Genomic DNA, 14,583 nt, shown 5'->3' with positions numbered 1-14,583 from the left:
GAGAGGTCTAAAAATATAACAGTAACTGTAAACTGAGCTAGGGTGTAGATGACCTACCTTGACCTTTGATGGCCTCCCACCCACCTCAAAGTTACTGAAATGCATCAGTAACTTTGCCCTGCTTATGAATGGAGTACCTATAAATATATAAATACATAGGTAGTATGTATTAATAGAACACATACTTTCTTCAAGGACATTTCTACTTACTTTACCTCATTGAGATTAATAGATAAGCAAGACTACAAAACCTTCATATGGAGGGGAGGGAAAGGAATGAGAACTGGGAATGACTCCTAATGTGTGAGAGGTTTCTTTGGGGAAGCTGGACATGTTCTTAGAGCATGTAATGGCGGTACAACTGTGAATACACTAAAACAACTGAACTGTATGTTTTAAGTGGGTTTTACGTTATATGAAATATATCTTAATAAAGCTAAGGGGGGAAAATGCTTCATATAAGAGAGTACATTGAGTCCTAGTCCCTAAAAGCATCTATGGGTATGAAACGACTGCTAACCTTATTGTCCCATTATTATATCAGTCATTTTATTTGCTAAGGGGGCTACTGGGTTTGTTTTGTTTTTTTTTTTGTTTTTGTTTTTGTTTCTTTTTCAAAGAGGTTTTTACTATAGGGCACATGCACTAGCCAGAAAGACAGGGAGACAGAAAGCGAGAAATCCCCCCCCCCCCGGGGGGATAGCCACACTGCAATCCCTTCTCCTCCATTCTTCTCTCAGGATCTTGGGCATGCATGTACATGTACCCAGAGCGAGTTTAAGCTACCGGGTCTGGGACTCAAACCACGGTCAACTACATGGGAATCCAGAGACATAGCCATTAGGCCAACTTCTGGTCCCAAGAGGGCTATTTGTTTTGAAAGTAACAATTAAAGGTGTAACATTTCATCTTCGACATTCAGTTTTGCTTCCGTCAATGTATGCCCCAAACAATCACTGCTTCACATAACTTTAACACAAGCAATCACTTCGAAAACACGAAAACCTCTATATGAATTTTTATACCTGGTAATCCAAAATGCTGAATCCTAAGCCTTTATGATCTTTTGCTAGCTCAACAATCTTGACTTCAGGAGACCATAGTGCTAATTCCCCATCATCATCTTCTTCAGTATTGACATCTACATTGTGGTCAACCTAAAATACCAAAGAAGATCAATGTTTCAAAACAGTATCCTTTCAATTCTGAAAAAAGATGAATATCAGGAATCTCACAGCCTCTTCTCAAACTGGAAATTCTCTTTGGCATGCGAAGTTCTTTATAATCTTTTCTAAAGGGCCATGCAGGGGGGGCACACAGATCTAGGAGAAAATTGTCATGAAAATTCAAGCACTGAAAAACAATGGAATATTCACACAGCTTTTTTTTTTTTAATGCAAAGTATCCATTCATTCAAAATATTAACACTGACCTCTTAATACTTTAATGAGTTCTGTCATCCCATTAGAAGCATAAAAGAAAAAAAATAACAATTTAAATAAAAATGAAAACACGTTGCAAAGTAGAAATTTGTAAGTTTTTTAAGTAGCAATACAAAGATTCATAATTACAGTAAAAGATAGAATAGAAGATGCCAACACAGAGACAAGCCAGAGCAGGACACAAAGAAACCATTTCTGTTGGCTCCTAAAAGATTGCAAGAAAAACTTTACTAGGAAAATAAGGTGGGGAAAAAAAATAACACCCACCCAAGTTCACGGGCATCATGTAAGTATAAAAACAGGTAAAAATCACTGAATTGAGTAATAAAAATCTGATCTTAAAGGAAATAGACAAGTACAATTGCCCAGCACATCAATCTTTCATTATTTTTTTTCTAACTTCACACCCCAAAGTCTTTCTATTCCATGCTCCATGTCCTTTCAAAAAGTCACTGCTAAGTGGAATCCCAGGAAGTTCAATAAGAAGGTCAATGAGTCTACTATGTAGAAGGTGACTGGCTGCTTCAAAACCTATTCTTTTTATACTATTTATAGCATTGTATTATTGTTTTCACCTGATTTATCTTCTGTCAAATACTCTAAACTTCTATCTGAAGCTCAAGAATTATCTTCTTTTTCTCTGTAGCCCTAGCAACTGCCTGGCTCCTGGACTCCAATAGAAACTTAGTGAGGGCTAGATTTGAGTTTACCATGGTTATCCACTCCCCCATACAGCGCCAGGAGTGTAACAGGCACCCGATAAGTATTTGCTCAATGCCTTAATGAACCACCTATCTCTAACTCTTGAAATTCTTTCTTAATATAAAGCTACAGAATTCATAACAATTTTTAAAAAGTAGTCTTCTTAAAACGTTGGGAGATCTCTAGTAAATAAAATGAAAATACATCATTCTTTATAAATACAAGCACACGTTTGAGTGTCCTATATAAGAAAAACCCATCTAAGGGAATCAAAAGGTATGGGGAGAACTCTATACCTTAGAAGAGTAAGATACCATAGCAAACACAAAAACATTTTTAAAATTAAGGGTGATCCAGATCTCAAACTGTTACCACGGGACATGGAAGGTCAATACCCAGTCCGTGGGTATTGAAATTAATGAGAACATTTTGGATCAATAATCTCTGTATTTCAGCCTGATGTGAGGAGGTGATACACTTAAAAAAGAAAACACTTTTATATTCCAATAAAAAAGTAAAGTTCTGATGACAGATATGATTGATATTTTACTGGGGCACTTAATATTCTCATTGATTAATAAGAATTAGAGTTTTGGCTAAGCTGCCTAATCAAATTGAGTTTAAGAACACAGCATGGTATCAGTATATATGAACGAAGAGGCAGGTGGAAAAGAAAGCCAGGATTTTAAGACAATCACAAAACTCAAGTCTACAGAAATTTCAAGCCTTCTAAGGTGCATAAAATGTTTTATGCCAACCTGAAATATATCACTTTGATACAATGAATGCTGCATAACTCCTGTGTTTACAGAATGAAAAGCAATCAACTAATGGGCAGGAAGGCCGACATTTCGCATAATTCACAGTTGCTGTTCCCCATTGTGGTAAAGCATGAAGGATGAGAGCTCAGGGTTAGCAAGCTAGCCTGGTGATTTACACACCCTGCAAGATTAGATTAAAGGCATTTTTATAACCTTCAGAGGGAATCCACCACCCATGTTGCATTTTAGCATGGACAGCAAAAGTTACAGAAGTATGGCACTTGAGTCTCCCCTTTGGTGATTTTTTTTTCCACAAAAGGTAAAAAATTTTAAAAAATTGCTAATCAATGATGAAAAAAAAAATGGACAATTGACTAATTCCCTCTAAACACAGGGGAAGTTCAAAAAGTCACGGAAAAGTGGAGTGAAAGCATGAGTTTAGGGATGACCCTGTAGTGTAGTGGTTACATGTGGTGCGCAGGGAACCGATTTTTGCTGTGGTTTGAATCCCAGTTCTAGTGGCTTGAAAAGTATGACAGACTTGTGCAAGTATGTGTCCCAAATCCTGACACCATGGAGAAGTGGAGGGAAAAGGATTGCAGTGTGACCACACCTCTTTGAGGGTTGTGCTCATTAAAAAACACCAATCATTAAAAAATACAAAAGTATAAATTTTGGTGAGAAAAAAGGTTTTTGTTGTTGTTGTTGTTGTTGTTTTTGAGAGGTTTTTGCTATAGGGTGCGTGAGCTCGCCAGACAGACAGACAGAGACAGAGAGACAGAAAGTGAGAAATCACCCCCCAGGGGGGATGGCCACGCTGCAATCCCTTCTACTCCATTCTCTTCTCGGGATCTTGGGCACACATGCACACACGCCCAGCATGAGTTTTAAGCCACCGGGTCTGGGACACGAACCACGGTCGACTACATTGGAGTCCAGCGACATAGGCATTACGCTAACTGCTGGTCCCAGTGAGAAAAAAGTTTTGAAATCCGTGCAGTTTTTTCACAATGTACCTTTCTCCATGAACTTTTCAAAGAATCTCATATATCCAGTACAGAATAAAAGCAATAAGCTACAGAAAGCAATTTTAAGATTTAGTCTCTGCCCATGAGCAGCTAACAGTCTTCTTGGAAAAACAAATGTACACACTAAAGTATCAGTGACTATGAGATAGTATCACACTCTTATAATGTAAATCCTCAGAAATCAAAGATTGGTGGACCGGAGGAGGTAAGAAAAGCATTTGTTTTTTGTTTTTCCTTTGAGACAAGGTTTCATGCTTTATTGCTCAGGTTGGCCTTGAACTTGCAATCTGCCTGCCTCCGCCTCCTGAGTAGCTGGGATTTCAGGCACACACTACTACCCAACTTCTATGGTTAGGTAACTTTTACCAAGCACCTCCTATGTGCAAGTCATTGCATTGGCTTTGCATACATCACTTCATTTCCTTCTTATACAAACTCATGAGTCTTATAAGTACTATAAGTATCACTATTTTTCAGAGAAAGAATATGAACAAAAAGTCAAGTGGTTATTTTTTTAAAGAATTACTCTTGGGGACCAGCAGGTGGCGTGGTGGGTAAGGCACTGGATACTCCCACATGGCCGACCATGGTTCAAGCCCTGGAATGAGTGGCTTGCTTTCTCACTTTCTCTCTCTCTCTCTCTTTCTCTGTGTCTCTCTCTGGTCAAATTAAAATCAATGAATGAGGGACCAGCAGTTGGCATAATGGCTATGTCACTGGACTCCCATGTAGTTGACCGTTGTTCGAATCCCAGACCAGATGGCTTAAATCACACCGGGCGCGGGCATGTGTTTGTGCCCAAGATCCCGAGAGGAGAATGGAGGAGAAGGGATTGTGGCGTAGCCATCTCCCCAGAGGGGTGATTTCTCGCTTTGTCTCTCAGTCTGTCTTTCTGGTGAGCTCACACACCCTATAGCAAAAACCTCTCCAAAAATTCACCCTAAAGAAAAAACCCCTCCAAAAAAAAAAAAAAAAAAAGAATGGAATGAATAACTTGAATGAATAAATAATTCTTAAAAAAAAAAAGATTATTCTTTAAATTTTATTCATTGTTATTGTTTTAAGTATTACCACACAGGGATAGAGAGAGCGAAAGGGAAAGTAAGAAAGCAAATCACCAGATCTGGGACTCAAAACATAGTGTGCCATGTGGAAATCTATGTGGAATTGGGCACTCAAACCTTAGTTGACCATTGGGACCAGCAGTTAGCATAATGGCTATGTCGCTGGACTCCCATGTAGTCAATTGCGGTTTGCATCCTGGACCTGGTGGCTTAAAACTCACACCGGGCGTATGTGCTTGTGTGCCCAAGATCCCGAGAGAAGAATGGAGAAGGGACTGCAGTGTGGCCATTCCCCCCTGAGAGGGGGGGGATTTTTTGCTTTCTGTCTCTCTGTCTGTCTCTGTCTGTCTGGTGAGCGCATGCGCCCTATAGCAAAAATCTCTCTCAAAAAAAAAAAACAAAAACTTAATTGACCATGAGGTGAAGTTACCTCAACCACCAGGCCAACTGCTGACCCCAGGCAAGTTATTTGACCAAAGATTCACAGTCATTAAGCAAGTAGAGGCAGCATTAGAGTCCAAGTTACCTTGAAATCAAGACCTCAGACAGGTAAAAGGGAAGGCCCCATCGATCTAAATGGTCATAATGGCATTAGAATCTAAGAGAATCTAAACAGGGGAGAAAGTGCCATAGAAAACGAAGTTACAAATGCCATAAGATGAGAAAGCATGTGTTCAAAGCTCAAAATTCTTCTCATAATTATAATGCTCTTAAAAAAAAAAAAAAAAAAAGAGTACTAAGCACTAAAAGTGCTATTTCATTCTCTGACCTTCTAAGGCTTTTAGGGCAATTTCTAGCCTCACTTCAAAACTGAGCATAGATCCTCATATTTTTAGGCTCTGAAAAAAGGGAAAGCCATTAGATACCACTCACCAACATCTTAAACTTATTAAGACAAACTGAGTTGAACCAGAAGCCAAATGTAATGAGTTCGGGTAATTACGAGAAAAAGGTTCTCTAAAATCAAAATGCAAACCCACCAATGTCACCAACATTTTAGGAAAAAGGAAAAAGAAACAAGAGCTGTAAGATATTAAATGAAAAGTAACCATTTAAGAAGCTATGCGATTTCTCTTAGTCAAATAAAAGAACAGTGCAGGGTTCCTCTCCCTTCCCATTGCTATCCCCTCTGCCGGGCACCCATGAACGGGCGTGCGATGAGACCAGTTAATTCAGTCCGTACCTCCATCGCAGAAGGGGAGGTGCCAGGGGTCCGTGGTTCATCCACGGAGGCCTCGTCATCAAACAACCGTCGACAGCAAACCAAGGTAAAAGGGGGCGGCACTTCTTTAAGGAAGGAGACTGCTTCTCGGCGAGATTTCCCGTAGAGTTGCACACCATTGACCTAGGAAGACAAGGGATGAGTCAGAACGGAGGAAACCTCAAATGAAAAATAAAAAGCTACCATTTACACCAACCTACCAAAATGAAAATATGATATCATTTAATTTTTTCTGAAAACCAAGAACTCAAATTTAATATTATTTTCAGAAGTAACCAAAAATAAAAGAAATCCCTAAAACGCATAAAACCTAAGGTCAAATCTTTATTAAATCCAGGTGAATAAAGTATAACACATACAGAGTACAATTACTGGTGAAGTGCCCACTATTCCACACCTCGATGGTTTCTCCTTTCAGTGCTCCAATGTGGAATTCTCCCACCTGCTCTACCTGTCTCTCCTGAAACATATTAATTCATCTCTTACAGCCGTCTTAAAGCCATTCCCTTTTGCATTTTTATTTCCTAAAAATGGCACTGTAGATATCAACCTAAATTTAAGACTGTGAAAAACTGTTCAATGTATAATGTGTACGTAACAAAATTTAGGGTTCTTGGCTGTCAAAATTTAACATCTCTTCACAATCTTCTTTTACATCCTATATACTCTTAACACAGTCCTAGAAAAATCACTTCTTTACCAAATAATAATCTTTCACATCGGACTCCTGTCTACCTGAGGGAATTTAGCAACATCATTGTTTTTTTGTTTCAGTTATTTTTTCATGATAGAGAGCATATACACATTCGGGAGAGACGGAGAGAGAGAGAGAACCTCCACCCCCCCAACCCCCACCCCCACAGGGTTTTGTCACACTGTGAGCCTAACCTCCCAGTTCCATGGAATCTTGAGTGCCACAGGACACATGTGCCCCATGTGTTTTCAGGCCTACCTGGGGATCCAAACTGTAGTCAACCCTGTGGCTTCCAGCCTTGTAGGGCACTGTGTTACTGCTGCATCAGCATTATTCATTTTAAAGGTATTTCTAGTCTGGCATTACTTGCTGACAGGTACAGTGCTAATATTCAGATAACCAGCAGGGTTCACCTTTCTAGGAGTAGCCACTCCACAAATCTGCCATTGCACCAAAGAGTAAGAGAACAATGGGTTGCTAGAAGCTTCCTATCTGCAGAGGGCCAAGCCTCAAGTCATGTATCCCTGGGAACCACTCTCAAACCTGTAACAGGCTAAGCACTTAGCCACTGGGCTAGACATACTTCCCTGTCTCTTAATTATTTACAAGGAACCCATCACATGGTAAGGAGACCCACATGCACTTTAGGGAGCTAGCCCTACTGGAAAGATAAATATCATCTCCCAAGTCTTTATCACTGATGAAGGAGTCCAGGGGATAGCAAGTTCAGTAGCAGATAAAAGGCTTTTCTTTGGAAGAAATGCAAGTCAATCTTTACACTAGATGAGGCAGGAAAGTACCCATCACAGGTCACACCGTAGCCAAAGGCAGACCAAAGTCATTAGTGCAGAAAGTTCTAGAATCAGCTAAATAGTGAGTAACCTGTACCAGAAAAAGCAAGCAGATATAATCAAAGTAGGAATTCTAAGTATACAGGAATATTAGTTTGTATTTCACTTCAACAAATTAGAAAGTCACTTTTCAGGTTTTTATCTTGGAGCACCTTTAAATATTTATTTAGCTCATTATTAATTCATATGGGTTGTCTCCAATTATTATAGCAGTGCTGGTAGTCCTCCCTTGCTACTCGCTATTGCTAAAGAGACTGGTCGCATTTCCCAATCCCACGTCTATCTACAGAGATTTACGGCTGCTGTAAATAACTGTTCTGGACTGAGACTTGGCACGGTGTCTTAACCCCAAAGCACACTCTTGTTTCTGGTTTTCGGCTTTACACACGCACGCATGCATGCACACATTCATACTTTGAGTTCAGAAGTTTATTTGGCTAACTGCACAGAGACTTTGTATTTCTATCTTCAGTTACTCAGAAGCTGATTTTTATTTTAAAATTCACGATACTTCTTGAGGTCTTTCAACACAAGAAACCCTCTGAAGTGCTTTCGAGTCTCAGTTATTCACACATTTTAATTAGAAATTGCACACACATACACACTTCCAGAGTACAGAATAGTACAAGGACTGCTCTACTGTATTAACAATACCCCACTCAATCCTCATTCCAGCCCATACAGCTTATTAATACGCCCTTTACGTAATGATAATATTGCCAGTATCTCAGGGTGAGATTGCTCTACAGTTTCCATGGATGATATTTCATTAGATCTTCACACACACACACACACACCACAGTGAGGTAGTTTCTGATTGAAGACACTCATTCTAAAGAAAAGCTCAGTGACATGCCGAGGGGCACTGGCTAAGCTGTGGTATATTCAGTACCAAAAGCAGCTCTTTTGACTTCCAAACCTGTACGTTTTTGCCTAAGTTCTTTCACCAGAAGTCTATATTTAAGAATTAAAATAAAATGAAAAAACCTTCATCCTGGCTTTATCATACCACATTCTAACACAAGGCGGTAGGCCCATGGGATCCGCTCTTGTCTAGAGCACACAGGATTGAACTGATGACTAAGATCATGTATACCTGTTCTTCTCTGATCCAGCCAACATTTCTTAAGCACTTATCACAAACTAGTGGTAATTTATACAATGCCAGTGACTTTTACATTTAAGTATTGTTAAAATGGTAAATTCTGTTTTTTGTTTGTTTTTTCTACAGAGAGATAGAAAGAGACAGAAAGAAAGAAAGGGAAAGGAGAAAGCCTCTCTCATGAGGAATGATCACGCTACAATCTCTTCTCCTTTATCCCTTCCTCCTTTCAGGGTTTTGAGCACACATGCACACGCACTTAGCATGTTTCTCAAGTCACAGAGTCTAGGACTCCAGTTGCAGGATTGCCTATGTGGGAATCAACTGCCTTAACACCAGCCCAGTGTAAATATATTTTAACATCAATAAAACAAAAAGGAAGGGGAGACTAAATTGATTTTACTTGTACCTCCACATCTCCCAAACAAATACCTTGTCTTTCAGTATCTAATAACTACATATTAGAGCAGTGTTCTCCATTCTACAGGTTATCCTAATGATATCCACAAAGGTATGTCCCTTGCCCAGCCAGTCTCAGCACCAAAAATAAAGCAAAACTCTTCTAATAAAATGTAGGGCACTGAGGACAGTAGGTGACATGGTGGTTAAGGTTTTGGTCTCTCATGTAGCTGACCACAGTTCAAGTCCTAGAGGTGGTGGCTCGCCTTCTCATTTTCTTTTTCTCTCTTTTTCATACTCTCTCTGGTGAGCACACCTGCCCTGCAACAAGTTTTGAAAAATAATAATAATGATAAATAATTTTTAAAATTTAGGGCATTAAATTTGCAATATGCAGGCCTATACCATTCCCTTGAAAGCCTCTAAAAATAAGCAACTTGCTACATCTTAAAACACGACTCCAACAGATCGACCTCCCGTGCTTATGCCAGATTTAGATAACTAGTCATAGTGCTTCTCTCTCTGAGTTTAAAATTCAACCTAGAATTCTCAGCATTCCACTTCAGGTGGATGGGCACTACTAATAAACTTCAGCCGCACCCAACATGAAACCTATTTGCGAGCAGTGTCATTTCAATTTGAACAAACACAAATTTTAGAAAGAAGTCCCTAAAATCAGGGCTGATGGACTTCTAATCGTGGCTAAAGGTATTCAGTTGATTCCATTAAATCCAACCTACAGTTTCCTATGGATCCTACCTCTTGAGAGAACAACTTCATTTTTTTCTTTTAAAGGATTGTTTTATCTATCTATCTATCTACCTGTCTATCTATTTATTTAGATCGATTGATCAGAGAGGGACAGAATGGGAGAAAGAGAGAAAGAAAGTGAGAAAGCAAGCCGCTAGGTCCAAGACTTGAACCACAGTCGACCATGTGGTCGTCCAGCACCCTTAACCACCATGCCACCTGCCAGCCCTGGGAGAACAATTTCTAGGCAAGCCTCATTTGACTCTTTTAAGAGCCTAAGAGGTATTTCAAAAAACACAGTAAAACAGCTAGGAAACACAAACAAAAGTTATCATTCTATCATTAAATTAGTGCTGAAAGGTAGGGTAATGCCTTATTTCCATATCTGTTTTATTTTTTGTGTTAGCTATGAAACATTTCAGGATAACATAATCTCCCAGGAAGGCATTTCAAAGCTGAGGCAGAAAGGCTGACAACCCAAGCAAGCCCACAGGAGGCTGCCATCTTAAGAAGAGAAGTCAAATTGAGAGAGATGATTCAAAAGCTAGCCAACTATACTATGCCTGTGATTGTTCAGCTCTAATTTTGACTATAAATAATCAACAATGCCCAGCCATGGTAGGACACTCATAGATGCTGCTTCTCAGCAGGCTGAAGCCAGTTGGGAGGCCCAGGTTCGATTCCTGGCTCACTCTGAAAAAAAGCTGAGGGCAGTGGCATATGCCTATAGTCCAGCTATGCAGAAGGTTGAGCGAGGAGGACTGTAACATGGTAAAACTGTCTGAGAAATAAATAAAAGATAAAAATCAATAAGACTTGCAAATAAATGTGGCTACATGTTGTATATAACCCCCGGGATTTGATCCTTAAAAATAATTTTGCTAAAATTCCTAATTGTGCTATCAAACTTCTTTCATAGTCAATCACTTACATTACGATGAATACTTTTTCATTTTGCCAGAGGATACGCATGCTCGGCAGAGAAACAGAGAGAGAAGGGAGGGAGAAGGAAAAAGCAACCACCAACGAGGCATGGTCACACCGCAATACCTTCTCCCCCATTTCTCGACCTTGTTGAGATTTTGGGCATGAACGCACATGCACCCAGTGTGTTTTTCAAAGCCCCCAGGCTTGGGATTCAAACCGCATGGCTGGCCATGTAGGATCTGGTTGCCTTAACCAACAAGCCACAGATCTATCCAGATAATCAATCATTTAAATAAACTTTTTTTTTTTTTTTTTGAGAGAGAGACTTTTGCTATCGGTACCTGTGTTCACCAGAAAGACAGAGAAAGACAGAAAGTGAGTAACTGTCCCCCCAAGGAGGATGGCCACATTGCAATCTCTTCTTCTCCAGTCTCCTCTTTGGATTTTGTGCATGCATGTACCCATACTCAGCATGATTTTCAAGCCACCAGGAATCAAACCATGGAATTGACCGTGTGGAATCCAGTATCCTTAACCTCCATGCCACCTGCTGGTCCAACACATTTTTCTAGAACTTAGAAATTCCTGCCTTGTGCCTTTCCCCCCCCATAAATTTTACCTCGAGAAGCTCATCTTCTGGCTGTAGGAGATGCAGTGTATCAATAGGACCGCCAGGAACAATGGAAGAGATATAATGGTGCCCATCAAAGGAATCCACTTCCACGCCAAGCCTCAGAGTATGAATAGGCAGCAGCTGTAGCAAAACACAGAGCAATGGCATCATACATAACATGGACGTGTTTGGGCTGTTCCAGCTGTGAACCCTACATCAAGCATTACAGTTCTCGAATCATATCACCTAAATCCCTGAAGAGGACAATAATGGTAAAATTAGCCACAAGTAAAACCGTGAAGTCACTGGTTTCTTTTCCTTTCATATTCCCTTGGAATGAAGAGACAGATGTACAGAACCTCCCTTCAAGAAGCAGCTCCAGGAACTCCTATGGTTCCCATACATAAGCTGTGTTTCACTTTTCTTCAGGGTGCCCCATCTCCCAGAACACCACACCTCCCCCTTATTACCTAATAAACGAATTAGAAGTGCATCTAATGTGAGTAACTACAATACCAAGTGCTACTTCCAGGAAGCCTTGCATTAAGGGGTCTCTTTCCCGAGGAGGAAAAGGACTGCCGGTGGTTTAGACTCTAAACCCCCCTTTTTTTTTTTTTTTTTTTAAAAAGAATTATTTTATTTAACTGTATTTATTTATTCATTTATTTATTTATTTTAATTTGACCAGAGAGGGACAGAGAGAGAGAGAGAGTGAGAGAGAGAGAAGGCAAGTAAGCCTCCAGTTCCAGGACTTGAACTGTGGTCGGTCATGTAGAAGTTTAGCGTCCTTAACCACATCTCTACCACAATTACAACATACCGTACTTAGCATTCCTTTCTTCATCGTCTCTTCAACTGAAAGCAGAGTCTGTATTTTTCATCTCTACAACCTCAGGCCCTAATAGTGCCAGGCACCAAACATAGGCTCGCCTAATGCTCTCTGTACTAATCTGTGGAAGATGGTCTCTTCACCCAAGAGCCTCTTTTCCACTTAGCCTACTTCAGTGAGAAACCTCCAGTCTGGGGAAGGCACTCATTATTTATTCTGGGATTGATTCTGTTGGTTGATAGGAGTCACATGGACTAAGATACGAGTTTCTCCCCTCTGACCCCTCAGTTAGAGTAAAGATACACAAGTCCTGATTGCAATCATTGCTGTTGGCTGCAAAGGTCTAGGGCATTCACCACACTCCATTCTCCTGACTTTCAAAGATGGAGATGGAGAGCTAATGATTTCTCATGGTGGCTGTGATTTATATGTAACTTATAATTATATTTCCTAGACCAATAATCTGCTTGTCTAAAGATACCCAGCCATCTCTAACTATACAAGAACACCCTACACAGGGTAGCAAGGCAACCAAATACCCAGCCATCTCCAACCACACAAGGAGAACACCCTACACAGGGTAGCAAGGCAACCAAATACCCAGCCATCTCCAACCACACAAGGAGAACACCCTACACAGGGTAGCAAGGCAACCAAATACCCAGCCATCTCCAACCACACAAGGAGAACACCCTACACAGGGTAGCAAGGCAACCAAATACCCAGCCATCTCCAACCACACAAGGAGAACACCCTACACAGGGTAGCAAGGCAACCACAAGGGGCTCTCTCCCTCATTCTTCCTTTCCTCTGTGATCTCTTATCCCTGACCTAGTCATTTACCCTCGGTCATCTGCTCGGAGTCCCCAGAGTTCCACAGGCCTTGTTTCAGACACCATCTGGGGCTCATTTCCGTCCACTACAGACACACAGACAAATGTGAGGTGGCAAGTAGCCCGGCTGACCAGACCTCCCTGACGTCTCACAGGCACAAGGGACTTCTGGCCTTGGGATAATTTTCTGAAAATTAAGTGCTGTTGAAAACTGAGCACTTGAAGATCTACAACCATCGCTGGCAATAAAATGTTCTGGCACTCTAGGGACCAGCAGTTGGCATAATGGCTGCGTCGCTGGACTCTCATGTAGTCGACTGCGATTCAAGTCCTGAACCTGATGGCTTAAACTCCTGCCAGGTGCCTGTATGTGCGTGCCCAAGATCCCAAGATGAGAATGGAGGAGAAGGGATTAAGGGATTGTGGCGTGGCCATCTCCCCCCCGTGGGGGGGGATGACTTCTCGCTTTCTGTCTCTCTTGTCTCTTCAGCAAGTGTATGCACCCTATAGCAAAAAAGCACACACACACACACACACACACACACACACACACACACACACACACAAAGATGCTGTGGTACTCTAAATAGAAGGGTAAACTTGTTTTCACTCCTGCTCCCTCTTTCTGATTTCTTCATTTCTCACTGCTGTCCCCTCATTCCCTTGTCCAGTCATTGTACCAAATCATGTCTATCAAGATAGGAGGAGACATCAGTGTCTTCTGTAGCAGTACATCTGCTGGGGTGAGTGAAAACAGAGATATGACTTTGGAAAAGTCATGACATGTTTTTCTATGGAAAAATGCATCATGACTTTTCTGACAGCCTAATAGAGTATCAGTTTACTCCCCCATTTTGGCCCAATACTCCTTTCTGGTTTTTATGAACTAACATCAAAGGGCAGAGAATTATCCATGGACCCACCAACAGGTAATCCAGTGACATGCTAGAGCTAGCTTGTACTGACTTATAAGAACAATTTGTGTAATTTTCAGAAATTTATCAAGCCAGGGACCAACAGTTGGCATAATGGCTGTTGCTGGACTCCCATGTAGTCGACCGTGGTTCCAGTCCGGGACCTGGTGGTTTAAACTCACACTGGGTACATGTGTGTGCGTGCCCAAGATCTCGAGAGGAGAATGCAGGTGAAGGCATGGCCATTCCCCCTGGAGGGGTGATTTCTCACTTTCTGTCTCACTGTCTTTCTGGTGAGTGCACCCGCCCTACAGCAAAAAACTTCTCCATAAAATAAAAAGAAATTTATCAAGCCAACTGGCTCAATGTTAAACACAACCATTATCAAAAATCTAATCATATAAATTATGATTAATTAAAAATAAATGTAATAAATACTCAAAATCTATCAC

General features: G+C 40.8%; 1 protein-coding gene across 4 annotated transcripts in view; it reads right to left on the bottom strand.

The window, feature by feature from the left end:
- PATJ (PATJ crumbs cell polarity complex component) overlaps positions 1 to 14,583 on the bottom strand; it is a 385,928-nt gene that overhangs the window by 295,775 nt on the left and 75,570 nt on the right. For all 4 annotated transcript variants that reach the window (XM_006147509.3, XM_006147510.3, XM_006147511.3 and 1 more), the window contains exons 15-17: positions 11,562 to 11,696; positions 6,181 to 6,342; positions 1,026 to 1,157 (exon numbers count right to left, since the gene is read on the bottom strand). In XM_006147509.3, the coding sequence (XP_006147571.1) occupies positions 1,026 to 1,157; positions 6,181 to 6,342; positions 11,562 to 11,696 (429 nt within the window). The remainder of the gene's footprint in view (positions 1 to 1,025; positions 1,158 to 6,180; positions 6,343 to 11,561; positions 11,697 to 14,583) is intronic.

This window comes from Tupaia chinensis, unplaced genomic scaffold (genome assembly GCF_000334495.1).
Source record: "Tupaia chinensis unplaced genomic scaffold, TupChi_1.0 Scaffold000215_1, whole genome shotgun sequence".
NCBI lineage: Eukaryota > Metazoa > Chordata > Mammalia > Scandentia > Tupaiidae > Tupaia > Tupaia belangeri.
This window is presented reverse-complemented; position numbering and strand designations above follow the sequence as displayed.